Consider the following 27,559-nt stretch of genomic DNA (forward strand, 5'->3'; position numbering starts at 1 on the left):
AGCGATTTCCTTTAAATTTTTGAAATGACACTCCCTTGTGAGGGATTCCCACCCCCCACACACTGATCTTAAGCGCTCTGCAGACTTACTGGATGAAAAAGTGTAAGAGGGAAATGAACATTAATCCGCGGCGGGTTCGCTCAAGATAAGGTCGTTATTGGGGGTGCCCGGGAGGATGCGGCTTTTGCGGGGCGGGGTGGGGGGGGGAGGGAACTTGAAGCTTTTATCATTCTGGGGACTCTCTTTGAGAGTGCAAAATTTGGTGGAAAAGTGAACATTTCTGTAGGATGAGAAAATAAATCACAAGAAATTACAAGCAGAACAAAGCTGACAAACTGGATCCGCTGCATAATTTGCGGAACCCAGTGCAGATTGAAAACGTGGGGAGGGGGGCGCCTGGGTGGCTCAGACTGTTAAGCGTCTACCTTCGGCTCGGGTCATGATCCGGGGTCCTGGGATCGAGCCCCACATCGGGCTCCGCGCTGAGCAGGGAGCCTGCCTCACCCTCTCCCCCTGCCTGCCGCTCCCCCCGCCTGTACCCTCCCGCTCTGTGTCAAATAAAAAATAACAAATCCTTAAAAAGAAAAGAAAAGAAAAGAAAACGTGGGGTCCCTTCAAAAACAAGAACAAAAAGTGCTGGTCAAAAGTGCGAAAATACCAAGCTTTCTCTTTTCTTTTTGCAGTCTGTCTCAGGGTGTTTTCTGTTTGCTATTTTATGCTGTGAATAAGAAAAAGTCTTAAAACTATGATCAAGAGTTTCACAAATTGTCTTTATATTGGGCCATGTCAGTTTTGAATGCAAACACCAGAACACTTAAGTCCAATGCTTAATCGCTGAAAGAACACAATTCATATTTCAGGGCTTGTCCTAGAGATGGACACGGGACCACCCAGGAAGAGGGGAAGGATGAAGAGGGGGTTCCCCCCAGACACAGGGCAGGCCGGGGAGCACTCTTTTGGGCATGGGGGTACTGGATGAGCTAGTGCCATGAAGCACGTCTGCTCTAGATTCCAGTGGAGTGTGCACATGGGCCTGATGACTGGCTGCTGGTTCCCTTTTAACCAGCTGATATTTCTGGGGCAGGGAGGTCAAGCCAGGAAGCTCCCCTTTCCATGCTCAACCCATAGGCAGAGGGCAACCCTCAAGGGTATTGGAACCTTAATGCCAGGACACATGAGGTGCCTGGATCAGGGGACGGTCAGGCTTGCCCCCGCCAAGTTACCCACTAAGCAGTGGGATGGCCACCTGCTCAGAGAGGCCACAGGGCTCAAGAGTTCAACCAGACCCACTCCAACCCAGCTGGACCCACCCATACCTGCAACCAGGCCCCTACCTAGGTGGAGCATGGCGAGAGGAGGAGACTGGGCGCCAGGGCACAGGAGAGCAGACAGCCTAGAACCCAGCCTGAGGAGGTAAGGAGGCGGCAAGAGTGGAACCATGCAGGAGCCAAGGCTCCACGTCCCTGCTGTATGTCCCGTTGTCTCATTGGACCTCACCAGCAAAACACAAATTCAAAGATGAAAGTATTAAGAATTTGAAGACGGTGACCACAGAGCATTAAATCTTAATTGTGGGGTCCATCTGTCCCTGTGAAACTGCATTGGTCGCTCACTCATGAACTCAGCCCTGCTGACAGATACGGCAAATAGCACAAAATCCTGAAAATATCACAGTATTTTTATTAATAAACAACCGTGTACAATTCTGTAATACCCTTTACCTCCTTTATTCAGTGTATACTCTTTGGACACCTCTTCTTATGCCAATGATTTTTATGTGTGTCTGTGTGTTGGGATTAAAACTTAATAGTGCAGAACATTGTAATTTTTTTCTATTTTCTATTAAGATATAATTGACATATAACATTATATAGGTTTCAGGTATGTAACATAATGATTCAATATTTGTATGTGTTATGAAATGATCACGACATTTACATCTAGTTAACATCCATCACCTGGGTGGCTCAAGTTGTTAAGCGTCTGCCTTCAGCTCAGGTCATGATCCCAGGGTCCTGGGATCGAGCCCCGCATCAGGCTCCCTGCTCCGTGGGAAGCCTGCTTCTCCCTCTGCCACTCCCCCTGCTTGGGTTCCTGCTCTCGCTGTGTCTCTCTTTGTCAAATAAATAATAAAAAAAATCTTAAAAAAACCCCAAAACATCCGTCACCATACAGAGTTACAATTTTTTTTTCTTGTGATGAGAACTTTGAAGATCTACTCGCTTAGCAACTTTGAAAAGTACAATACAGTATTGTTAACGATAGTCACTGTGCTTTAAATATCATTCCCAGGACTTATTTATTTTATAATTGGAAATTTGTACCTTTTGACCCCCTTCACCCATTTCTCCCGCTCCGACCCAGACAATAATTTTAAAATATTTTCTATAGAGAGAATAGAAAATGATCTTTTCTCCAGCATAATTGATTGAAAAATACTTCAGTCAATCAAAAATAGTTCAAATGATAGTTTGGAAATGTTTCTTTCATCTTCCCAAATGGTCATGGATAATATCATGGAAATTTTTAGGACTGTTGTCACATTTGGGAAAACCTCAAGTTACTTCAGGTAAAAGCTGCAAGATTTCGGGGCATTTCTACTTTTCCTGTGAAGGGACTTATGTGATACTTTTTGAATTAGTGACGCTAATTAACCAGCTTGTTGTCACTTCTTGCTGTATTTCATGGTTGTGAAATTTGTCCACAAATGACTTGATGGTTCCCTTAAGAGGGGAGCTTAATGCCTCTCTCCTTGAATGTGGGCCGGATTTAGTGACTTGCTTCTAATAAATAGAATATGGCAGGGGTGCCTGGTGGCCCAGTTGGTTAAGTATCTGACTCTCGGTTTCAGCTCAGGTCATGATCCCCGAGTCCTGGGATTGAGCCCCGCATCGGGCTCCCTGCTTGGCAGGAAGCCTGCTTCTCCCTCTCTCACTCCCCCTGCTTGTGTTCCCTCTCTCGCTATGTCTCTGTCTGTCAAATAAATAAATAAAATCTTTAAAAATAAATAAATAAAAATAAAAATCTCCTGGTTCCTGTTTGGCTCAGTCGGTAGAGCATGCAACTCTTGATCTCGGGGTTGTGAGTTCGAGCCCCACGTTGGGTGTGGAGATAACTTGAAAAATAAAATCTTAAGATAAATAAATAAATAAAATCTCCTGTCAACCCAGTAAAACCTCTGCTCAAAATGTAAAAAAAGAATGAAACAGTTTTAATATTGGATAAGTATCAAACCAAACTGACGTGAGTCATTGGCAGTCTGCTAAAGAAATTTCAAAGATAGAAAGAAACCTCACCCTTTTGTATAGCCAAGCAGATACAAACCGTTACACACATGTGAGTTGTCTTTGTCTAGAATCAAAAAGAAAACTTGCCATCTTTTTTTTTTTTTAAGTGGACTCCACGCTGGGCTTGAACTCACAACTCTGAGATAAAGACCTGAGATCAAGAGTCAATATCTTAACCGACTGAGCCACCCAGACGCCCCGTCTCATATCTTTCCAACAAGCAGAAAGTTTTAACTTGGAGCCTGGCACATAAGCTAAACTCCCACAGAGGCAGGGAGACAAGGTGCCATCCACCTTGGTGTTTGCATTTCAAAGAGATGGCTCCACAGCCCCCCAAGAGAGACTAGGATGCAAAACTGGCAAGAGATTTATTTAGCTTTTAAAAAGATTTATATACACCTGAAAGAGACAGAAAAGATTGGAGATTACAGGTTTTTTAAAGGAAATGCTGAAAGAAAAGGTGTGTTTCTGGGGGGGGGGTCTTTCCCTTTTGGCACCAGGGATTTAAATTTTTTTTTTTTTTACATTTTTATTTACCCAACCTCATGATACTTCCTGAGCCAGAGGCAGCCAGCTAAGTCAATCCCAAATTTCTGGCCTTCCAAAACTGTGAGATAACGAATATTTGCTGTTTTAAGATACTAAGTTTTGGGGTAATTTGTTACCCAGCCACAGATAACCAATACAGGAGTGATGCATAAAACATGCAACTTCATCCAAAGACACAAGATATTTGAGTTCCACCAGGGCTCATGCCTCACCCAGGGGTACAGAGGAATTGTGATCATTCTATTTCCCTGGACTTCCATAAAAACAAAAATGAGTCATGTATCCATAATTGTAGAAGCTGGATAATTGTGCCTATTCAGGCAGGAGAGAATTTCCATTTTCGACAGGGCGTTGTGGAGAATTCACTCCTCCACTTACGCTTTTACACTTTTACTGGCTGGAAGGATTTTTTTGCAGACTAGCTTCTGGCCCTCTACCCTCACAACTTGTTTCTCCCTCACAGAGATGCACGCCCCCCACCCCCACCCCGCGCCCCAGATCCCCTTTCAAGAAAGGGCTTGCTGCCCAGCTGTAGGAAGTGTGGTCAAGATCCACCCGTCAGCATCTTCAGGGCTGGCCTCACCTACAGGGTGCCACCTCACCCAAGGTCACCACTACCATGGGGCAACCCATATCTGCTTCCGGTGATCGTAAAGGCTTGGCCAGTTCACCTCGGACGTTCTAGCAGACCGCACTTAGTCCAGAACTCCCACCGGGTGGCCAGAAACAGAACTCCCACCGGGTGGCCAGAAGTTTGCTGGGCCTGTGTAACCATTTGCCTTCTCCACGCCCAGCCCTGCTTCTCTCTCTTCCTTCCACAAGTATAGATTCCCTGTATAGATTCCCTCCAACTGTCTGGGCAGTGGCTGCTTCTGGAGAACCCAACCTGTGACAGTTGGAACAGGGAGGGGTCACAAGAATGCAGGTGATTAGATGTGGTTTTGGAGCTGGCTGGCAGTGGCTACCCCATTGGTGGGTGGATCACAGACAGCCCCTAACAGAAGGTAGACATTCAATTAGGAAAACTTTAACTGTTTTTTTTAATAGGTGGTGGACTCGGAGGGTCTATCAGTGCAAGAGAATACACTGGAGGGTACAATGTCAGGTGGGTACAATGTCAGGTGAGCTTCGTGGAGAAAATAGTAGGCACAAGGAGGATGATGGGATTGGGGGGGCCACCGCTACAAGCCACTGATACTCAACATCTACAGAAAGACAATGAAGAGGTGAGAACAAGTTTAACAGCCCCTTGAAAGGCAGGCTAGAATGCCAACGGATACAATGGCTGTGTGCAGGGAAGCCCCCCAGCCCCCTGCGGTGGGAGGAGGGGGAGTCAGGACTCAAGCCCAAACCATCATAGACCAGGGGCTGAACTTGAAAGGCACTTAGTGAACTTGCCCAACCAAGACGAGTCTGTTATGTCAAGGGTAGGGCCTTGCTTGGAAAAAACCTGGAATCCAGACACATAGATTGGAGGTATTTGGGCGGAGGCCTCAACCATTTCTAGGTCCCAGGGCTACCCTGATACTTCAGAGCCTGGGGCCATGCCGCACTCCCCACCCTCCCCCAAGATCTAGCACTTCTTGGAGCTGGAAGGCCATGCAAAGGCCTCTCCACACCAGGCAACACGTGCTCCTCTCAGGACCAGCCCTGACATGTTTGGTTCATGACCTTGCCCCTACACCAAGGGAGTTGGTACAGGTGTTTCTGGAAGCATTCACCCTCAGGGACAGCTAGCGGTCATATAACTACATGGAGAGGATTGTGGGTCCCCTACATATGCCCCACTGAACTTCAAGCAAACATATACGCAATACAGCGTCCCCTTGCCAGACCCCAAAGTGCCCGTGGTGCCTCCAGGAACACTTAGAATGTGAGGGAAAGAGAGGTAGAGTAGAGACAGCAAGTTCAAATATTTCACTTTTGCAAAATTTGCAAAAGCATATGACCCTGTGAATTCAGTGTTAGAAGCACCCCTGCCAGGGTCTTGGTAGCAGCCTGGGTAAGTGAGGGCCCCAGAGCTTCAGCTTCACTCATTCCATGGTAAACAGACTGCCAGGGGACAATTTGTCCTGTTTGTTTGTTTGTTTGTTTTACTACATATACCACATAGATAATGTAAAATTGCATCTTGCTTGTAATAGTTTAAAACAGTATAATCATTCTTTCTCATCATTAATTCTTTCTGAACACCACTGTTCCATGGAACTTAAGCTTTTATTATACCCCTTCTATAATAGAAAGGAATGCATGCTTATTATCGGAAATGTGAAAATAGAAAAAGGTAAAAGTAACAGGGGAAAAAATAATCACCTGTAAGTCCACAACTTAGAGATAATAATAGTTAATGGAGACCTTGTCTGCTCCACGGCAAAAGTTCAGAGAAGATGCGGTGTTGGGTGGGGGCCCCTGCATGACAACACCCCAATTCCCAGGGAAGGGCCAGAGTTACAGAGTCTTGCCAACTGTGGGGTGGGGTTGGGGGGAATCTAAACCATGTCCTGAATTGGGTGTTCCACAAATATGGACTTGTTTGGGAAGACTGGCGGGAAGCAATGGGATCCCAGCTCCAGAGAATCCTGTGAGCCCCTGAGGGGGCTCCCTGTAGGAGAGGAGCGAGGAAGAAGAAGCTGCTACTAGGACAGCCTGTCTCTAGTTATCCTAGCAGGAAGAGCTCGGTGGAAGGCCTGGGACAGCTCTACCACTGGAGTCTGTAATTGGGGTACTAGCCATTTTTGCTTTGTGGCTCTTTGATGTAGCAAAACCTGAGGGGGGTGGCAAGGCGAGTTATTCACCTTTCTCCCTCACGAAGAGTGCCAAGTGGTTATAAGTCTGGGGGATGTGGCTGGAGACCTCTGCAGGCTCTGTAGGTGGGAGGGAAGGGGGACCGACTGGCAGGTGTGGCGGAGGGATTTCAGCAGATGGAGTCCAGGGCTGGGCAGAGCCTCAGCACCGACAAGGTACTGGGGAGCGTGACCATGTGTGGTAACCCTCAATAACCACACCACCTGGTAGGCGTGTGCTTGTGAGGCCTCTTCTGCCTGGTTCTGGGGTGCACCTATGACTCACGTTAACCCATAGAATGAAACAGAAGGGATGCTGTTCTGACTCGGGGCCTGGCCTTCAAGGGGACTGGCAGTTTCCCCGTCCTGTCTCTTGGGAAACATGTTTTTGGGAACCCTGGGCTGCTCCATCTACCCTGCTGAGGAGGCCAGGATATGGGGAGAGACCTACACAGCATGGCTGAGCTGGAAGAAAGGTAAAATATTGTCAAAAGCCAGAATGACAAAGGAGCAAGAATCCAGAGAAGAAAAGAAGGCCTGGATCTAGAATCAGCCCTGGAGGCTTGTGTTGATGGTTCGGGACTCAAAAGGACACAGGAGAAAAAGCATGTACAATATGGCAGAGGATTAGGATTGGAGACCTGCATATAAAGTGGGCCCCTCAAGAGGAGGGATGCTCAGTAGGTACATCAGAGTAGAAATCAAAGAGGGTGAAGGGCTTCTTTTATTTAGCCTTGGGTCTGGGTGAAGGGAGCAAAAAAAAAAAAAAAGTCTCCCTGAGAATTTTTTTTTTTAAAAGATAGTGTATTTCTTTTTTTTTTTTTTAAGATTTTATTTATTTATTTGAGATAGAGAGAATGAGAGATAGAGAGCACGAGAGGGAAGAGGGTCAGAGGGAGAAGCAGACTCCCCGCCGAGCAGGGAGCCCGATGCGGGACTCGATCCCAGGACTCCAGGATCATGACCTGAGCCGAAGGCAGTCGCTTAACCAACTGAGCCACCCAGGCGCCCGAGAATTTTTTTTTTTAAGATTTATTTATTTGGGGGGGGAGGAGGGGCAGAGGGAGAGGGAGAGAGAGAATTCTGAAAGCAGACTCCCCAGTGAGCCCAGAGTCCCATGCAGGCTGGATCCCAGGACCCTGAGATCATGACCTGAGCTGAAGGAAGATGCTTAACAACTGAGCCACCCAGGTGCCCCTCCCTTGAGAATTCTTAACACAACCCTACCCACCTATGAGTTTGAGGCTGAAATTCATAGTACCTGTGTGGCAAACAAAACAAAACAGAACTACCAAGAGAAATGCATTTTATTTTTTTAAAGATTTTATTTGAGAGAGAGAGTGAGAGAGAGAGTATGAGCTGGAGGAGGGGCAGAGGAAGAAGCAGATTCCTCGCTGAGCAGGGAGCCCAACACGGGGCTGGATTCCAGGACACCAGGATTATGACCTGAGCTGAAGGCAGACACTTAACTGACTGAGCCACCCAGGCACCCCAGAAATGCACTTTAAGTCCAGACTTTAAAGAATTCCCACAGGCAATTTTCCAAGAATAAGAGTTCTCAATACAATATTGCAAAAACAAACAAAAAGCAAAAAACCACACACAAGGAGAAAGCCACTGTGAGATAGAAACAGCAGAAATGAGACACTGCAATATTGGACTTGCAGAAACTTTAGTTATTAGAATTAGCAGACACATAATAAAAAATGTGTTTAACATGTTTATGTAGATAAAAGGAGAAAAAATATGAATGGGAACCAAAAGACTATAAAAAATGATCCGGCATAGTTGAAAAAGAACCAAATAGAACTTTGTTAAAAAAAGATTTTATTTTTAAGCCATCTACACACAATGTGGGACTTGAACTCACAACCCCGAGATCAAGAGTCACATGCTTTATGGACTGAGCCAACCTGGCACCCCCCCTGAATAGAACTTTTATAAATAAAAACGATAATAATTGATATTAGAAATTCAGTAGGTAAATAAAACAGATTAAACACAGCTAAAGAGAGAATTAATGAACTAGAAGTTAGATACGAAGAAATTAAACAGAATTTATGGGGCAAATAGATGGAAAATATGAAAGAGACAGCAAATAGAGTAAGAAACAAAATGTCTGATTGGCATTTCAGAAGGAAGAAAAAATGGAAAGAATGAGAGAGAAGCAATATTCAGAAAGATAATTACTGAGAACGTCCCAAAACAGATGAAACATCTGAATTCTTGGATTCAGGAATACCAGTGAATCCCAAGTGAGATAAAGGAAAGAAAATCTCGGGGTGCCTGGGTGGCTCAGTCCATTAAGCATCCACCTTCGGCTCAGGTCATGATTCTGGGGTCCCGGGATCAAGTCCCACATCAGGCTCCTTGCTCAGCAGAGACCTTGCTCCTCCTTCTGCCTGCCACTCCCCCTGCTTGTGCTCTCTCTCTCTCTCTCGCAAATAAAGTCTTTTTTTTTTTAAAGATTTTATTTATTTATTTATTTGAGAGAGCAACAATGAGAGACGGAGAGAGAGCACATGAGAGGGGGGAGGGTCAGAGGGAGAAGCAGGCTCCCCGCTGAGCAGGGAGCCCGATGCGGGACTCGATCCCGGGACTCCAGGATCATGACCTGAGCCGAAGGCCGTCGCTTAACCAACTGAGCCACCCAGGCGCCCCTCTCGCAAATAAAGTCTTAAAAAAATTTTTCATTACTGGGGAGTCTGGATGGCTCAGTTGGTTAAGCGACTGCCTTCAGCTCAGTTCATGATCCCAGAGCCCCACATTGGGCTCCCTGCTCACTGGGGAGTCTGCTTCTCCCTCTCCCTCTGCTCCCCCTGCTTGTGTTCTTTTTCTCTCTCTGTCAAATAAATAAAAAATCTTGAAAAGAAAAGAAAATCTCTTCTAGACACAGAAGAATGTCAAGAGGAAGGGAAAATTTTGAAATTAACCACAGAGAAAATACATAGAACCCACTGTGCTGGGTCGAATAGTGTTCCCTCATCCCTCACCCCTCACAAATTCACATCCACCTGGAAACTGAGAATGTGAACTTATTTGGAAATAGGATCTTTGCAAATGTAATTAGTTAAGATGAGATCATATGGGATTAGGATGGGTCCTAATCCAATGACTGGTGTCCTTATAAGAGAAAACAGATGCAGATACACACACACACATAGCACCATCTGAAGACACAGACACACATGGAAAACATTATATGATGGTGGAGGATGGAGTGGTGAGTCTATAAACCAATGGGTGCCAAGGAGTGATGATAACCACCAGAAGGTGGGAGAGACACATGAAACAGATTCTTCCTCAGAGCTTCCAAAAGGAACTGACCCTGCCAGCACCTTGATTTTAGACTTCTGGTCTTCCAAACTGTGAGAGAACACGTTTCTGTTATTTTAAATCACCCAGTTTGTGTTAATTTGTTTACAGCAGCCCTGGGAAATGAATACACCTGCCTTTTACAATAAAATCGTCATTATACTGACAGCTAACTTCTCAAGACCAATAATGGAAGTCAGCAAGTGGTAGAATGGTATCTTCAAACCGATGAGAAAATGTAACTGTCAACCTAGAACCACGTACCCACTAAAACCATCTTTCTTTTTTTTTTTTTTTTTAAGATTTTATTTATTCATTTGAGAGAGAGAGTGCGAGAGAGCACAAGCAGGGTGAGTGGCAGGCAGAGGGAGGAGAAGCAGACTCCCCGTTGAGCAAGGAGCCCAACACGGGACTCGATCCTAGGACCGCAGGATCACGACCTGAGCTGAAGGCAGACACTTAACTGACTGAGCTAGCCAGGCCCCCCTAAAGCCATCTTTCAAGAATATGGGTGATAAAAAGACATTTTCAGGGGCACCTGGGTGGCACAGTTGAGCAGCCCACTTGATTTCAGCTCAGGTCATGATCTCATGGGTCACAGGATTGAGCCCCTAGTTGGGCTCCATGCTGGATGGGGTTTCTGCTTGAGATTCTCTCCCTCTGCCCCTTCCCCCACTCATGCTCTTTCTTTCTCTCTCAAATGAATAAATCTTTTTTAAAAAGACGTTTTTAGATACAAAAAACAAAGAATTTACTACCACCAACAGGCTCTCACTACAAAAAGTTCTAACTACGGGCGCCTGGCTGGATCAGTCAGAAGGCCATGCGACCCTTGATCTCGAGCCCCATACTGGATGTGGAGATTACTTAAATTAATAAATTAAAAAAAAATTTTTTTAAAGTTCTAAAGTAAGACATGTACTTGAGAAGAGTGAAAGTGATCCCAAGAAGGAAGAAGGGATAACAGTTGAGAAGAATGTGAAGATAAGAATTCTTCAGTGGTGGAAACCGGGAGACCCAGAATAAGACAAGAGCTCAGCAGCCAGCCCTTCATTAGCACAGAAGCTCTGCATCCAGGAGACAATCAATGGGCCTGATTGTTTCCCAGGACGGAGTTTTCCACTACACCTGAGAAAAAAACTGACAAAATTAAAAATATCTCCTATACCAGTGATCCCTTGTGGCTCAGCAGTTAATCTCCCAAATCAGCATTGTATTAATTGGTGTCCATTTATACAGCCTCTTTCAGAGATATCAGTTCGTACTTAGTATAAAGAAAGGCTAACCAAGGTTTTGGGGTGACTTTCTCGAGCACGTCAGAAATGGCTCTTGATGCAGGTACAAATATTCTCATTTATTTCTGGGAGGTTTAGATCATTTTTGGTAACTAAGTAGTGTGTTTTCTATAAGTATTATGTATTTCAAGTACTTCTACCAACTGGTAAGTAAAAATCCAAGACCGGTCTTAATATTTTGGGTCACCCATTGGCAAGCATAATTTTTTCACTGATCCCCTATTTTTGGACATCCTGGTTGCTTCCAATTTGGCCCACTCATTGGAAGGCGTTGCAAAACAAATTGATTTGTATAGTACGATGCTGCCAATTATTAAATATTTACATACTGCATACACCTGTATATTTCAGCAATGGGCCTGGGGTCCTATCACCTATTCCTTTTCGGTTTGTTTGTTTTTGTTTTTTGTAAGTGAAAAAGATTCAGAGCAAGCACACAACCACTTTTCATTTCTAGCCACAGACAGATAAAACAGCCTCCTGTCAGGGCAATACAAAGTTAAGCACTGAAAGTATCCAAATACTTTGAAAAAGCCGTCCTATGTTCATCTCTCCTTCCATTTGGGATATAGTGTGTGTGCCTTTTTTTGGTATAGAGTCAGCTTTGTGAACTTTTTTTTTTTGGTAAAAAATTATAGCACCTTGGCTCATACTGACAATAACACCTAAGAGATTTATAATTTCTTTTGACTCTTCTGTAGAGCTTATGAGATAGTTTCAGCCTTAAGTAAGCATCATCAAAACCTTGTGCACACATTTCAGTTTGCTACGTAATGTAATGATATAAAATTGTACTTCATTTTCTCTTCTCATTTCTCTTTTTGCACGCAAGTTTGCTGTGAAAATGCAAATCTCTGAATGCAAATGAGGTTATGCCTGAGATTTATTTCTGCATATTATGTATCTGAGTCCATGATGTCTTCAGAAGAATGATGAATTATTTTCTATGTGTGTGTATATACGTATGCATACACCTATAACTCAACACATGCACACTGGCATGTGTATACTTTTGAATAATATGAAATTATCTGGAGACAAGAACTTTCTGCGGATTCCTTCACCAGTGAGGATTAAATTAATGATTGCTGGGCACCTGGGTGGCTCAGTCAGTTAAGTGTCTGCCTTCAGCTCAGGTCATGATCCTGGAGTCCTGAGATCGAGTCCCACGTTGGGCTCCCTGCTCAGTGGGGAGTCTGCTTCTCTGCCCTCCCCTGGCTCATGCTCTCTCTCTCAAATAAATAAATGAAATCTTTTTAAAAATAAATGAATGATTGTTTAAAAACCCTTGACAATCTGAGGATAATTTCTCATGGATTGGATTAAATGGCCGAGAACACTTAAAAATGGCAAAACAGATTGAGTACATGCACCTTGCTCTTCTTTCTCTGCAGACTGGTCTAGGCTCCTCTAGCTCACCTGGCAAGTTTACATCTCTTCTGTTCCAGAGAGCAGCTGTAATGAGCCTGAAATCTCTAGATATTTATTTCAGATCTTCTTGGGATGGGTTCTAATTGGCTCAGCTTAGGCCAGGAGTCCACTCAAAGTCCAATACATTGGCCAAGTGGGCAAAGACATACTGTGGAAAATGGCCGCCAAGGGCCCATTGGGTTTTTTGGGAGGAGGGGCATTGGGTGGGGTCTGCACAGACAACCAAGAGAGCAGCCCACCACACTCCATGGGTCAAGGGCAGGCTCTCTGGCTCCTGTAAAAACATTCCAGGCATCTTCTGGCCTCAGAAGTCAAGCCAGAAAGAATGGTCATCTTCAGCCCAGTCTAAAGCTTGCTCTAATTCATTTCAGGCCCCAAGATTCACCTTTTCGAGGATGACTGATGGTACGATTTATATTTCCAACAGGAGAAAACCCATCTCCCGCAAAGGCGATCAAATGGAAGTTAGCATTAGGGCACCCCCCGCTCCAAGTGTCCACAGTACTCAGTTCTGAGTGGCTGTGCAGCAGACATGGACAAGCCAGACCAAGTGGGTTACCCCGGCCAGCTCCTTCTCCTCCTCTCCTTATCCGGGCTTCAAAAAACTCTTTTCAGCCAAGGTCGTCTTGTTACATCCAATTTTGTATTTTTCTTTTTCACTTATGATATCATAAGCATTCTCCCATGACTTAACACCTCTTCCACATTTTAATTGCTGTTTCATTCCAACATATGACTGTTGTGTATACTTTCACAAATCCTTTGTTTTTGGACATCCTTGTTCCTTCAGATCGACTCCACATACGAACGGACAACTGGGTGCCTCGATGTCTATTTGCATTCCTGACTGTTTCTGTGGGGTGAATTTCCTAGGTACGGATATCACCACCCATTTCACCAGACTGGGGGATATGATGACGCCATGGGGGTTTTTAACTGCTCAAATCACAATGCTTCTAAGATTGCTCTGGCTCGAACTGGTGGGAGTTCTGATCTTTCCCTTGGGTTCTCCCTCCTCAAAGAGCTTCGGGGGGATTCTTTAGGGATGGGGCCATGTGCCACACGTTGTGGTGGCTGCTGAACCTTGGCCCGGTTCCGCCATTTCTGCCCACCCTGTTTGTATCCCTGAACCAATCCCCTCCTTCTGCCAATGCAACTAAGGCCTGCCCCCCGGGGTGTCCACCCAGCACCCAGTGGGGGAGACAGGACCCAGCTCACTTCTTGCTACTGGGGGGTCCCCAGCTCCACCCCAGTGGGCTCTCCCCTTCTGCATCCTACAGTCCTTCCTGCCCATGGATGCACAACAAGCCAGGCATCCATTTCCTTCTGTGGAAACCCCCACACTGTCCCTACATTGTCTAAGAACACACAATCACTGTGTTTATTCAATGCTGGTGACGTTAAGAATCCAGTCAAACTCTCTTTAGAGAAAACACTTTCCCTTTCCTTTAAAGACACTGTCAAGGTAAAGAGGTAGCTAATTTGCACAACTAAACAGATCCTTGACCTCTTGGTCTGTGGAACCAGCATTTGATTTCGTGGTAGCTCACGCCCCCCCCCCCCCCCCCGCAGAATACTGTGCGGGTCTCGCCTTCCTGTGAAAGAAGGGCCCACCGGGTGAATTTCCTCAAACAAAGGACATCTTCAAAACAAGGTAATCAGCATCTTTTCATCCAGAAACTGGAACTGCCAACTAGCCTTAAACACAGTTCCCTTGTTAAAACTGAAAAACGAATCAAGTCCTTTGTTATGAGGTACCCCCACTATACCCCAGGGCAGTGTGAATGTGCCAACTGGTGCGGATGCTCTATTTCAGGGGTTGTGCACTCACAGCTGGGCTCTATCTGGCTCACATGTTTTCTTTGGCTCATAATTGATACTCTTCCTTACAGTTTTGCACTGGCTGCCAACATTTCACCAGGACATTGTAAATAAAAAATCCGGATTTCTAGCTTCCTTTGAGAAAGCCTGAAGATCCAGCATCACATGGCATGCCTCCCCACAAGGAAGTCCACGGGCTGGTTCCCCCTGCAGACAGGGCATCTGCTCCCCGGCGCCCCATGCTCTCTCCTGTCCCTCCAAGTCAACTACCCTCCGTCCCTTGTCTTGTGTTGCTTTCTTGCACCTGCCCACTTCTTGTGTTTGCCTTGCTTGCTCGGCCTCTGTGGACTTTTCCTTTGCAACCCTTGTCTTACAGCTTCAGATACACGCAGCCAAACCATCTTACAGGAGGAAGGCCGCCATTTTCCTGAGCAGTTTGGGAGCCCTGTATCTGGATGTGATTGCAGTTTGATTTAATGGGCAATGATTGAGTGCTCGCTGCGTGCAAAGGCTAGAAGCAGCCGGGCCAGTGGGAAATCAAGCTGATGACAGGGTTATTGGTGCACCTCGACACCTGGTAGCCCGAGTCTGGGTGTGTGAGAATTTGCCAAGGGAGGGCAAGCAGTGCCCGGTGCTGCTTCAATAAAGGTCAGTTAAGATAAGAACAACAAGCATGCCCCGTGGCTTCCTGTCAGGGAGATAGCAGGTCGAGATTAGAAATACATACATGTACATTTGTAAAATTGTGTTGAGCAAAACAAAGAAGACATTTCCGCACAGAGGATGGGCTTTCATGTAGACAGGGGGGCTGAGTTTTTGATGCAGAAAGTCACAAACCTTCCTGAGTTTCACTTTTTATTTGTAAAAATGAGAGGACAAAAACCCATCTTAAGAGGGTTACTGTGAACATGAAATGAGCCGAAATACGTAAAATGTTGGGCACACTACCTAGTAAACATGTGTGATTAGGAAAGGCGGCAGGTAATTAGGATATGTTATTTGGGTAGTATTATTGAGAAATAAGTAAATTCCTGGGGCATAAATGTTTCCATTCACAGCTTGTCACTTGGTGAGGAGTTGCTGGGGGGACATGGTGCACATATGGGCTCACATATAGGGCTTTGTACCGACTCGGGTATAGAATCACCATGATGTAGAACCCTAGAAAACCAAACTCAGAGAGGCTGACCCACAAGATATTTGTACTCGGTATGGTGCCTGGCACATAGTAGGCAGTCAAAAATGTTGGCCAATGCAATTATGAAGAGCGCTCATTGAGGATGTGAAAAGACTGAACATCCATAACCATCTGTGGATGGGTGTTCTTAGCCAATGCTCTTAGTGTTGCAAGCGACAGAAACCCATTCAAACCAGCCTAACCCAAAAAACTAAAATAAATTTTAAAAGTTTACAAATGGAGGCGAAATGTATTGGCTCAGAGACCAACAAGTCCAGAAGTCTGCCTCAGGCATGGTTGGATCCAGAACAAAGAGATGTATGGAGTGGTCTTCTCTCCTCTTCTTCCCTGTATTGGCTTTATACCCAGGCAAGTGTCCTCCACACAGTGGTCCTCGCAGCCCCATCCAGGGTTCCACCCTCTATACATCCAATGATTTATCCAGAAGAGAGGGAGCCTCCCTTTCCAAACAGTGCAAACTTGGGTCTTAACTGGACTCTGAGCCACCCAGCCAGAGTCACGAGACCATCCTTGTCCAATCAGCACTGCTCAGGGCCTGTGAGTGGGGGAGGGATAATTTCTCAAATGAAAATCAGGGTGCTTTCCCCAGCAGACGGGAGACTAATCAGCCTAGGCAGATGCAGAGCGTTGCTGTCCCCTGCATGGAGTAGAGTCAGGAGACTAGGTAATGGGTGACTAGTTAAGAAAGAGGGAGAAGCATGCCACCTGGAGGAATTGCAGAGATGGCTAACCAGAACTGAGCTGGCAGGACCGAGACCACTGAGGATTTAGAGGCTGGGATCTGTACCGGGATGTCTGGCCAAGCGGGCAGGTGGTAGAGTGATGCGAAAATGGCCCTGATTCTCCTGAATCCACACCCCCTGCCATGTGACTTGGCATCGTCTTTCATCAAGAGTGGAGCCTATTAGCCCTCCCCTAGAATCTGGGCTGGCCTCGTCACTTGGCAGGAGACTGTGGTGGAACGGTGGTGTGCCAGGTCTGAGGTCTGAGCTTAGACCTCAAGGGGTTTTCTGTGACTTTGGTTCTCTTGGACCCTTGCCTCCACCATGGGAACCATCCTGGCTATTTGGCTGGGGGTGGGAGGCCCCATGGAGCTGTCCCAGCTGTCTCAGCCAAGGCCCCGGACGTGGGAGAGAGACCTGTATGACTAGTAAAGCTGCTTAGCGAGGGTGGGGAGGGACGGAAGGAGAAGGAGAGAAAGAATCTTAAGCAGGCTCCACACCCAGCACGGAGCCTGACACGGGATTCAACATCACGGCCCTGAGATCATGACCTGAGCTGAAACCAAGAGTCAGACGTTTCACCCGCTGAGCCCCCTCCCCCCGGCGCCCCAGGTTTACAGGGTGGCTGTGAGTTCCCCACTCACAAGGAAAGAACATACATGGTCTCAAAGAGCAGTCTGTGGGAGACTGCCAAGAACTGAATGGGTCCCAAATACTGTCCAAGAGCAACATTAGACATTTGAATGTAGGGAGAGAAAAAGAATCCAAGAGACAAGTTTAAAGCCCGTTTCAGACTTCTCTGGAAGAAAGTTAAGGAAAGAGGCAACAGGAATCTACCTGATGCCCGAAACCGCCAAAGGGAGCATGGGAAGGATGGAGGAAATTAACCCATCCTCCCCGCCCACAGCACCCCTGCTCCCTGTCTCCCCTACCCGCCGACCTCCCCAGGGCCTCCAGATACACGTGTGAAACAGCCTCTGGGATCCCAACCATGTCCCACTGTGCCATCCAGTCCAACACCTGCTCTGCTCATGTGACCCATTCCAGGGAACATCACCATGACCCAGCCAGGCAACCAGCCTGAGTCCTGCTCACCCAGCACCTGAACATCTTCCCATTTTCCCCGCCCCTACCTTGCCCATGCCTTTGGGGAGTCCCAGGCTCCCCAAACTGGACTTAAATTTGTCCGCTGGATAAAAACCCTCAGTTCTCCAGCCTGACGTAGCGTGTCTTCCCAATCCAGTCCTCCCCTGTACCCCTGCCTGGCACCTGTCCTGCCGGCCCTGCTTCTGGGCTGCAGCCAGCCGCAGGTTTTTCCAGCTTCCAAGACCCAGGTTGGGTGCACAGGCCCCCAGGTCCCTGCACCTAGGGCTGTCCTTTCTCCCCCTTTCTTCCAAGCAGCCCCAGGAGGCCGGGGCTGGGTGGGAGACCTCAAGGCCTATTGTGCCCACTGGCATGGCATGTTCCAGGGCGTCTGTCACCTTCTCCAGGCTCCAGAATGCATGTTCTGCAAGGGCGTCCCTCCAGCCCACTGCAAGCAGGCTCCAAAAGGAGATTCGGATGTCCTTGCTTGGGGCAGGGTGTGCTCTGGCCAAGCTCGGAGGGGCAGACAGCAGACGCCGCCCCAGGGTAGGGGCCGTCCCACAGTCCCCTCGCGGATCGCAGCCCCGCCACCCCTCCCTGGGACCAGACCAGAGTCCTGAGGGTGTGCACAGCCAGCACCTGCTGCAAGGCCCAGAGCGAGGCGGGGCAAAGCCAGGCCTCCCGGTGTGAGCACGCCAGCGGGCAGCCAAGGTTCACATTCCCCGGTGAGTTGGCGCCTCCTCTCTGCCCCATACCCCCGGTGGGTGCCAGAGCCAGGGCCAAGGCCCACAGAGGGGAACCCAGCGGACCCTGCACTTTCCCGGTGCCCAGAGCCTGATGGCTGAGGTAGCTGGAGACACGGGGAGGCCGGGCCCCATCTCCCACACCCAGGCCGCTTTGGGCTGCTCCAGGCCACTGGAACGGGCCTCAGGCAGGACAGCTCCGCAGGTCACCAGGCCAGGGGTGAAACCATCCCTGAGCTGCGTGGGCCATCCCCAGCCTCCAGGTCACTGAGTGCTCGCTGGGGAGGAAGGGGGCACATGGGAGGGGCTGGTCAGTGGTCCCAGGAGCCCCTGATCCCTGCCCTGACTCATCTCCGCCCCCCACCCCCCAGAGAGCCAGGGAAGAGACCTGTTGGCCCCGTGGGGGTCACATCACACTTGCTGGAGCCCATTTCCTGATCTGGGCTTCATGGAGGCCCCCGCATTTGACCTCTGGCGGGACTTCTAAGAGACCCCTTATGCCTCCCATCATGGCTCACCTCGAACTTGCTCATGAACTCTGCAAAGATGCCAAAGAAGGCCTCGGAGGTGGTGGCTTTGGAGTCCTCGCCGAAAAAGGCCAGCGCCCTGCCCAGCTCCTCCATGGCCTCGCGCTGCAGCCCATCCAGGGCCCGCAGCACCGGCTGGGCCGTCTCTAGGAAGGACTGATCGGCCTCCGTTAAGGAAACCGCCAGGCACCCTCAGGTTCCCTAGCTGCCTGGCTCCCACCTGCCCTGTGCCCTGTGCTTGGCCGGGAACCAGGCTGTGTCCAGGGGCTCCAGTGCCTTGGCACGCTGCCCTCTCAGTTGCTCCTGGAGCCTGCCGCATCCAGCGCAGCCCCAAGGCCATCTACTTGCCTTCTCTGTAGGGCAGCCCTCTCCCCATTCTGGGCTTTTCTCAGATGCCATGACCCCCTCCTCCAACACCCACTTACAGTGGCCCCCTGGCACTCTCTTGGCTTTGATCTCTTTCTTTTTTTCCCCTGTAGCCTTCGTCCCTAACTGCGCTCAGTGGCAACGTGCCCGTCTCCTGACTGCCTTTGGCTGGCCAAGGCCTGACAGGTCACACCCTTTATCTTGTGACCTAAACCTGGGCTCTCCTGCCCACAAGGACAGGTGGGGCAAGGCAGCGGCTTTTGGACAGTCAAAAAAGCTCCTCTTCAGTTACACAGACTTGCTGTTAAGCGCTTGGCTTCTAAATCACCAGGACGGATCCTCTGCCGGGGCCCCCAGACCCACCCACAGCAGCCTCTGCCCAGAATCTCTGCCAGAACACGGGGTCTGCGGTGGCCGCTGGAGCAACAGCTAGTTCTACTCGGCTACCCCAGGGTCCACCCTGGTGCTGGGACAGGCTGCTCCCTGGATACCGTCATGACCACAGCAAACTTGTCCTCACTGGAGGGGGACATGCTCTGGCAAGCAGCCTGTATCTCACTGATGGTGCCATGGAGGTCAGCCAGGTCACTGGTCAGGGCCCGTTGGTTCACTGCAGGGAAGGGAACAGAGCCGCATGAGCACTGACCTCCCAGCCCAGGACAGCTTCCACGCCCACCGCCCATCCACTCAGCCTACCTTTGGCAGCCAGGGGCACAGTGGGCAGGTCCTGAGCAAAGCCCAGGAGTTCTGGAAAGTGTTGGCTCAGTGATTTGGCAAGGATGTGCAGGAATGTGGACTTCCCATCCACAGTCTTGGTGGAGTTGAGCTGCAAGCGATGCCCAACATACATCCTCCTCAAGGACCCCATCAGATTCCTGATCACATGGGTCTGGGTACTTTTGGCCCCACCTCCTGGACTGTGGCAGCAATTCCTGGCCCTTGACACTCACCAACTCCAAAGCTGCTAGTATTCCTCACTGTGAAGCTCTGCTGGGATGCCCAAAGGCCTCCCCAAAGCGTTCGGAGGGTCCCTGGCCCGGATCTTTGAGACACCACCCCCTGCTCCCACCCAGGAACCAGGCCCATAGCCACCAGCTAGAGGAGGCCACCAGGTGTCCTGTCCTTGGGAGCATGCCCTTGTCAGCAGATATAGTCCAAGATTTCCTGACCTCGGGGGGAGCACCACCCACATATCTTTGCTCTTGTGGTTTTCGGGAACCATCTGTGGCCCATCTATGCCTCAGACATCCTAAAACATTCGTATCTACAAATGGAATTTTTCTTCCTCTCTTTTAAAACAACGAAAGGTACCCTGGGAAAAGGTCCCAGAAAGAGTGGGAAGGCTGGATATTTGTGCTGTCCTTTTTCAGATCCTAGAGTTTTTTGGGGGTAGGACAACTTGGCAGTGGTGATGGTATTAAGGGCACAGAACCTACCAGGTGGGATTCCCTCCTTCTTCCTAGAGTCTTCTCTCCCTGCCCCCCCTTTTTCCAGATCCTGAGGCTTGGCTTGGAAAAGCCCCCACCCCAACCTTTACGGCAGTTACATCCTGGCCTTTGGGCAGCCAGCTTTTCCTCCTGGGGGAGGGGCCCTCCGTGGTCATGATATTCTCTCCTCTCCTCTGCCACAACTTGGGTTGGGCCTGGCCTTCCCAGCCTTGATGGTAGAGCAAGCTCATCGATTACTGCCAACTGGTCCCCTCACCTCTGTCAGGAAGTTGATCTTGAAGCCAGTGGTCTTGTTGGTTTTGGGCTGTCCATCGTTGAGATAGTTGCCCATGGCCAACACAAACTGTGGAAAGGAAGATGGACTTCCTGCCCAGGTCCTCACCCCACCCCCCGGAACCACTCTCAGGATGGGTCTCCAAACTGGAAGCCCCAGAGGGCAGACAGGCAGGTGGGGTGACCAGAGAGGGGGTGCACCCTGACCTCCAGGATCTTGGCCAGTTTCCGGCTGTTCTTGAGCTCAAGGGAGGCCTGGCGCAAGCACTCCAGGCTGCCCCGGATCTCCTCTGTCTTCTCTTGTAGGGTGGCTTGGAAGTGGAGGCTGCGCAAGCGGGTTTTGTATTCGGGAACCGATAGCATCTGTCACCAAGGCAAGGCCAGGATTCACCCGCCCCACCAGGAGACCCACAGCCCCACCGCAGCCTGGGGTGGGGCTCAGCTGGCTGCCGGACATTCCCTCAAGAAAAATAAGCACAACCCCAACATAAGCACAAAAAATATGCTCAATTCCCTCTACCTTGGGCCCCAGGTGGGAACTGGCCGTTAAAGGTGTAACACTGGGACTCAGAGGCGCGACGCAGTGGCGGTAGGGGAGCGGGACCCACGCCGCCCCGGTCACAACGAGAGCCCTGACGGAGGCGGCCGAGGCCGCTGGGCAGCACCCCCTGACCCCCGGCGGCCGTCACGGCCGCAGCACCTGCAGGACGAACTGGTCCGGCTCGCTGAGGCGGCCGGGCGCCTCGCGGAAGGCCTGGTAGCGCTGCTCCTCGTCGGCGTCGGGCGCGAAGAGCAGCAGCTGCGCCAGGTGCGCGGGCTCCAGGCGCCGGGGCTCCATGCTCATGAGCACCTGCCGCAGCTCCGCGGGGCTCAGCTTTAGGTGAGCCAGCAGGATGGCTGCGGGCGGGGCCGCGAGGGTGAGCCGGGGGCGGGGCCAGGCGGACGGTGGGCGGGGCCCAGAAGTCCCCCGGGGCGACTGGGTGGAGCCTGGGAGGGGCAAGGAACCTGGGCGGGGCAGGAGCCGGCCCAGAGGTGGAGAGGGTCCTTCCCACCTTCGAATAAAGGTGAGGACAAGGTTCTCGAAGAGACGCACCTAGATAGGGTGGGGCCTGTGGGGGCGGAGCCGGAAACGGGGGAGGAGACCGCGAGAGGGAGAGTAAGCGATGGCTGGAGGCGTGGCCAAGACCCGGGAGCCCCTCACACGTGGGGGCGGGGCTAACGAGGGACGGGGCCGGTGAGGGTGGAGGCTGCACCTGGGTGGGATCTAGAACCCGAGAAGCCGCCTTCACCCAGCCGGTGTCGGGCCCCCAAGACCTAATGTGTCATCCACACAAGTGGATCCAAAGCTCTGCGGCCCAGAAAGGGGGCCGCCTCCTGTCCCCCACAACCCCTGGGACTCCCCAACCCCTCACAGGTGTTGTAGGCCTTCTTGTGAGACAGGATCTCCACCACCTCTTTCTTCCTGAAGGGCTCAGGCCCAGGCACCGGCTCTAGAAGGGAAAATGGTTTAATGAGAGGAGGCTAGGCTGGTTGCAGGGCCCAAGAGGAGGGTGGCCACACCTAACAGCCCAGACAACCCCTGACATGGCCTTCACTGAATCAGCTCCAGGTGTCCCCAGTCCCCTCCTTAGTCTCCCACTCAGGGACTCTCCGGCCCGTGTAACATACTCAGCATGCATGGTGGGTGCCTCTCCCCCACCCTCTCTCCCCTGGGCCCTTGGGGTTGAGCTGCCCAAGGAAGGTGAACCGACCACCTCTCCACCTTGCAGATGCTTCTTGGATGGACAAGGCCTTTCTCTTCCATCCTGCAACCACCTTCCACACACAGTATCCCTGGCTGCCTGGAGCCCCACCTAACGACTACAGGGAGATACCCAGAGGAGGGTGGGGACGACAGAGAGATTGGAAGGGACATCTAGTTGGCTAGATATGGATGCCTCCTCCCTTATTCTGGCTGTGTGACTTTGAGCAAATTATCTAGCCTCTCTGTGCCTCTTCACCAGGAAGTTAGGGTAATCACAGTCCCTACCTCGTAGAATTGTCACAGGATTAGTTTAGAAACAGGGGTGTTTGGCGTTTGGTGAGCATGCAATAAACACCAGCTACTATGATTATCTCCACTTTCAGATGGAAAATCTGAAGCTCTGAGAGGTTAAATAACTCAGGGACACAGGAAGTAAATGGCAGTCAGTGCAGACCTCTGGGACTCTAAGCCCTGGGATGCCACAGAAGGCAGCAGGTGGGCTTCCATAGACAGGCCTGGTATGAGGGTTCCCCCAGGGCCGTAAGGCCACTCACTGGCAGGTTTCTGGGTGCCAAAGTGGAGCTCCAAATCGAGATATTTCACCATGTCGCTCAACTTGTCATAGTCAGAATCTTCCCCGAGCTGCAATGGGGTGAGGGGGGGGTTCAGGGGGATGAGGAACACTGGCAGCTGGACTGCCATCCTCCCCCCACCCCCCATCCTCTAAGCCGCCTGGGGAACTACCGAGGGAGAGCCCTCATCAGGCCCTGGGAGAAACCTGAGGACCAGAAGAGACTGCAGGAGAAGCTAAATCATCCGAGTGATGAGGCGGTGAGCCACCTCCTTGTGAGGTCAATAATGCACACACACCTGGAACGATCCATGCAAGGAGGCAGCAAGTTGCACTGGAGCAGGGGGATCAAGGGACTGCAAAGGGGCTGCAGCCAACCAAGGGGGCTTAAGGAGGTGGCCGAGAGGCCTGGCCCTGTCTTGAGGGGTCCTTTGTAGGGGGTGAGTTCATCGGAGCTGCCCTGGGCTTCTGATGCTGGGGGAACGGAAGCTGGGAAATGCCAGGGTCTAGAAACTGGACAGGGTCTTGTCTTCAGTGCTGCTGCCCAGGCCAGCCTCCCCTGGTACAGGGCACCCCCAGACCCCAGACCCCCGGTCACCTACCTGACCCCAGATGGTGCCTTCCGAGTTCTCCACCTGCTCCCACCGCAGGCGCTTGACACTCATGTGGCTGGTCTCACTTCGGCGGTGGCCCAGGCCCCGGGACAGCATGGGGGGTGCACAGGGCACCGGTGGGGGCAGGGGTGGCGGGGGCGGTGGAGGGACTGGGTGGCTGAGTTGGGTAAGGGGCTTGGCCAGCACCTGAGCAGGGCCCCGGGGACCATCAGGGGTGCGGGAGCTGGGCTTGGGGTCATGGAAGGGCAGAGGTGGTGGAGGCGGGGGGCTGAGCGGGGGTGGGGGGATGTGGTCCGAGATGGAGGAGTAGGTCAGGGAGCTGCCTTCCTCACTGCTGCTGATGCACTCACTAGCGCTGCTCCGTTCATTGGTCACAAAGCTTCCCTGGTCATCGTGGAAGCTCATCTGCCCGGGGCAGAGCAAGGTGAGGGAGGGTGGGCTAGCTTGGGGCAGGGGGTGGGCTAGCTGGGGACAAAGACAAGCTAGTCTGGTGGGATAGCCTGAGGCTGTGGGTAGGATAGCCTGACAAGTAGTCAGGGAGAAGGAATGGGGTAACCTGAGACAAAGAATATGGGGGGGGCCTTGAGTGACGGGTGTTATAGCTGAGTCAAAGGGTGGGATAGCTCAGCCAGGGAGAGGGGTGCCTGGGACAGATTCTAGGATGGACTGGGGCAGGGAGAGGAGTAGCCTGGGGCAGATCCAAGGGCAACAGGCCTCTTGCAGGAGCCCTGTTCCCCTTCCAGACCCCCCATGTCACACCTGGGCCCCTGGCCCTCCACATCTGCTGGCATGTGCTCACCTCCTCATAATCATTCTCAGGGCTCAGGAAATCATCCACGACAGTGACCCGGGGGCCCAGCTGCTCACTCAGCACATCCAGGAAGCGGTCAGTATCCCGGCTTCGCACGGGGCGGGAGAAAGTGAAGAGCTTCCTGCGGCTGGGTGGGCGGGCAGGGTCCGGGCTGGGGGGGCTGTCGGAGCGGATGGGCCCGGGTTCTGGCTGTGGGGAGGGCGCCCTGCTGCTGTCCAGGCTGGCGTAGGGGTGGGACTCAGAGCTGCTGGGGGAGGCCAGGCCCCCTGAACACAGTGGGTAGTAGCAGGGGGAGGGCAGGAGCCGCTCGCTGGGCCACGAGACGCTGGACAGGGTCCTGGGCCCTGGGGTGGGGGATCAAGTGTGAGGACCCTTCTTCAGTCAGTACCTGGGTTCCAGGTGCAGGCTGGAGGGGAGGGGCCTGGGGCAGGTTGGTTTTGTATCCCTGCGCACCTTCCTTTCCCTCTCTGGACACAACACAAGAAGACCCTAGATGACCCTTCCTCCCCAGGCCCATGAGGGAAATCAAAGGTCAGAGTAGGTGAGGCGGAACACTACTTAGCCCCAGGACAGGCCAGCCCCCTGCTCATCTTGGAAGGGACTTCGGGGTCCTACCTGGGACCAACTTGACACAACTGAAAGGGCAGAGGAGCCTTCTCCAGGTCCCAGATCAAGAATCATGAGGCACCTCCCACACCCAACAGGCCCTTGGCTAACAAGAACAGTGCCCAGGGGTCCTGCCTTCTGAACTGCAGAGAAACCATCTTCCTAGTTGTGCCATTCACAGAGCAATGCATGCACTTAATAATTGATCCAACAGCCACAGGCTCACTTGGGGCTCCTTTGGGGGAGGACCTTTGCTTTTTCTAAATCTGCAGTAGGGGTAAGGATCGGGGGGGGCATGGGAAGGCCTGCGACAACCCTGACCTCTATGAACCTTTGCCATGCAGGCTGCTGAGGTTCCCCACAACTCAATCAAGTGGTCACGGAGCAAAGGGGAGGCTCCAAGGGTGTGCCCCAGATGGGGGCAACACCCAGACAGATAGCCCAGAGGCCAGAGGCCAGTGCTGCTCCCGGGAACCAGGGCTGGCTGAGCCCCTACCTGCTGGGCCTGCCGGGCTGGGCCCTGGTGGGGAGGCACGGGATCTGGACGTGGTCCCCACCTTCCCTTTGAAGCTGCTGTTCAGTCGGGACTCGAGCTCCGCATAGACGGCTGACATCTTCAGGGAGAGGAGGCCAGGGTGAGTCCAGCCCACCGTCACCTCCTCCAAGAGGCCCTCACATGGCCTCAGAGGCCAGGCCTGGGTGATCTGGGAGGCAGGCATCTGCCCCAGCCCCATGGGACACCTATTCCCAGGAGTCACATGAACCACCAGGAGGGTAGACAATGGGGTCTCACCATCTTAGGATTGGGGGTCTCGGGGAGGGATGTGCCGTCGCCTGCCTGGCGCTCGCCTGGGATTAGAGGAAGAGGCATCTCGGGGCAGTCGCCGGGACCTGCCATGGGAATCGGGGAGGGTGGAGTCCACCATGGGGAGATGTAGTGACTCCTCTGAGCTCTAAGGCTTGGGTTCCAGCCCAGCCTCATGGGCAGCCATCAAGAAAGAACCAGCAAGCCCCGTAGCCCCAGGAGGGCCATCACTCAGCCCTGCCCAACGTGTTCTTGGGCATTTCTCATCCCACCAACCCCATTCTGCAGGCGGGAAGACAGAGCCCTGGTGGCACCCTCACACCCTGTCCCGCCTTTCAAGCCAGAGCCTCACCGCAACTGAGGCTGGCCTCCAGGCCCTGGGACCGGAGGCTGCGGCGACACATGGACGAGGCTCTCAGGGAGCTCCGCCGCTGCAACTCGGGCACTGGCTCAGGCTCGGGCTCGGGCTCCGGCTCCAGGTCCGGCTCAGGCTCCGGCTCTGCTGTGTCACATGAACAGGAGATGGGCCCCTTGTCCTCTCAGCCAGACAAAGGGCCTCCAAACACAGGAGGGGTGAAGGCAACCACTGTCTGCACCAATCTGTGACCCCAGGCCCTGCTTGGCATGTGGCCTGAGATGGAAGATTCTGGGTCTAGGCAGACGTATGGAACATCTGCTGGCCAGCCTATACTCTGAGCCTCTTGCTAAAACCTTTGAGCTTCCCCCAGCACACTGTGGGTCCCCAGCACGAGGGATAGTGGGCAGCCGAGGGCCAGCTCACGGGAGATGTGTAGGCTGTGACGCAGCAGGTGCAGAGTGCCTAGAACAAGTGCACAGTGTTCGGCACACTTCTGATTCCTGTGGCCTAAATGGTGAAGTGCATGGTTTTCTGGGCACGTGGGGCCCGCTGTAAGAGGTGTGCAGCAGTGGGAAGCTGAGGCTGCACATGGCCCGGCGGGCCCTAGTGTGCGTCTGTGTGCCTCAAGGCCCACCAGCCAGGTACGACCTGGCTGTGTCCTTGTTCTCCAGCTCTATAGATGGCAACCACGTGAATTTCTTGATCTGTGACACATTTCTTGGCGTGCAATGCACAGCCATTGAGGCCACTCCCATTTTGTGGGTGCAAAGCCTGGGATTCTGGGCAGATAGGTGGGGTGTCTAAAGTCTAAGGTAATGTGGCAGATGCTACTTAAGCATTGAGAGGGAAAGGCACATCTGTGGGGCCAAGTGTGAGACCAGCCTGGGTGCGCCCGGCATGTATCTGCAGGCTACGGGGACGCATCTGTCTGTGGGAGAGGCCCAGGTCAGCTGTCATCTGAGGACAGGTGTCTGGCTCCTCACCGGGTGGGCTGGGCAGGGGGAGAGGCTGCTTACCTGTCATGGCCGTGTAGCCCAGGAAACATGCAATTTTCTCCTGGCAGAGCTCCTGCTCCTCGTAAGTCAGCAGCTGGTAGACGAACTGCCAAAGAACTTGTTTGGCAGGTGTGTCCAGCACTGGGTAGACGTCCACAATCAGGGTGTCAATGTTCCTAGGGGAGGGTGCAGGAGCAAGGGGTTCACGACTCAG

The 27,559-nt window shown here is 51.6% G+C and overlaps 1 protein-coding gene across 1 annotated transcript in view; it reads right to left on the reverse strand.

The window, feature by feature from the left end:
- Window positions 1-15,090: 15,090 nt before the first annotated feature.
- Window positions 15,091-27,559, reverse strand: part of GRID2IP (Grid2 interacting protein) — a 42,209-nt gene continuing 29,740 nt past the window's right edge. The window contains exons 9-23 of the mRNA XM_025863756.2: window positions 27,367-27,521; window positions 26,345-26,494; window positions 25,981-26,078; window positions 25,684-25,801; window positions 24,570-24,925; window positions 23,759-24,175; window positions 23,140-23,227; window positions 22,254-22,331; window positions 21,542-21,738; window positions 21,049-21,204; window positions 20,825-20,911; window positions 19,817-19,946; window positions 19,612-19,730; window positions 18,746-18,910; window positions 15,091-18,505 (exon numbers count right to left, since the gene is read on the reverse strand). Coding sequence (XP_025719541.2) covers window positions 18,434-18,505; window positions 18,746-18,910; window positions 19,612-19,730; window positions 19,817-19,946; window positions 20,825-20,911; window positions 21,049-21,204; window positions 21,542-21,738; window positions 22,254-22,331; window positions 23,140-23,227; window positions 23,759-24,175; window positions 24,570-24,925; window positions 25,684-25,801; window positions 25,981-26,078; window positions 26,345-26,494; window positions 27,367-27,521 — 2,386 coding nt within the window. The 3' untranslated portion in view covers window positions 15,091-18,433. The remainder of the gene's footprint in view (window positions 18,506-18,745; window positions 18,911-19,611; window positions 19,731-19,816; window positions 19,947-20,824; window positions 20,912-21,048; window positions 21,205-21,541; window positions 21,739-22,253; window positions 22,332-23,139; window positions 23,228-23,758; window positions 24,176-24,569; window positions 24,926-25,683; window positions 25,802-25,980; window positions 26,079-26,344; window positions 26,495-27,366; window positions 27,522-27,559) is intronic.

This window comes from Callorhinus ursinus, unplaced genomic scaffold (assembly GCF_003265705.2).
Source record: "Callorhinus ursinus isolate GAN/ISIS: 27379988/994484 unplaced genomic scaffold, GSC_fseal_2.0 scaffold70, whole genome shotgun sequence".
Lineage (NCBI taxonomy): Eukaryota > Metazoa > Chordata > Mammalia > Carnivora > Otariidae > Callorhinus > Callorhinus ursinus.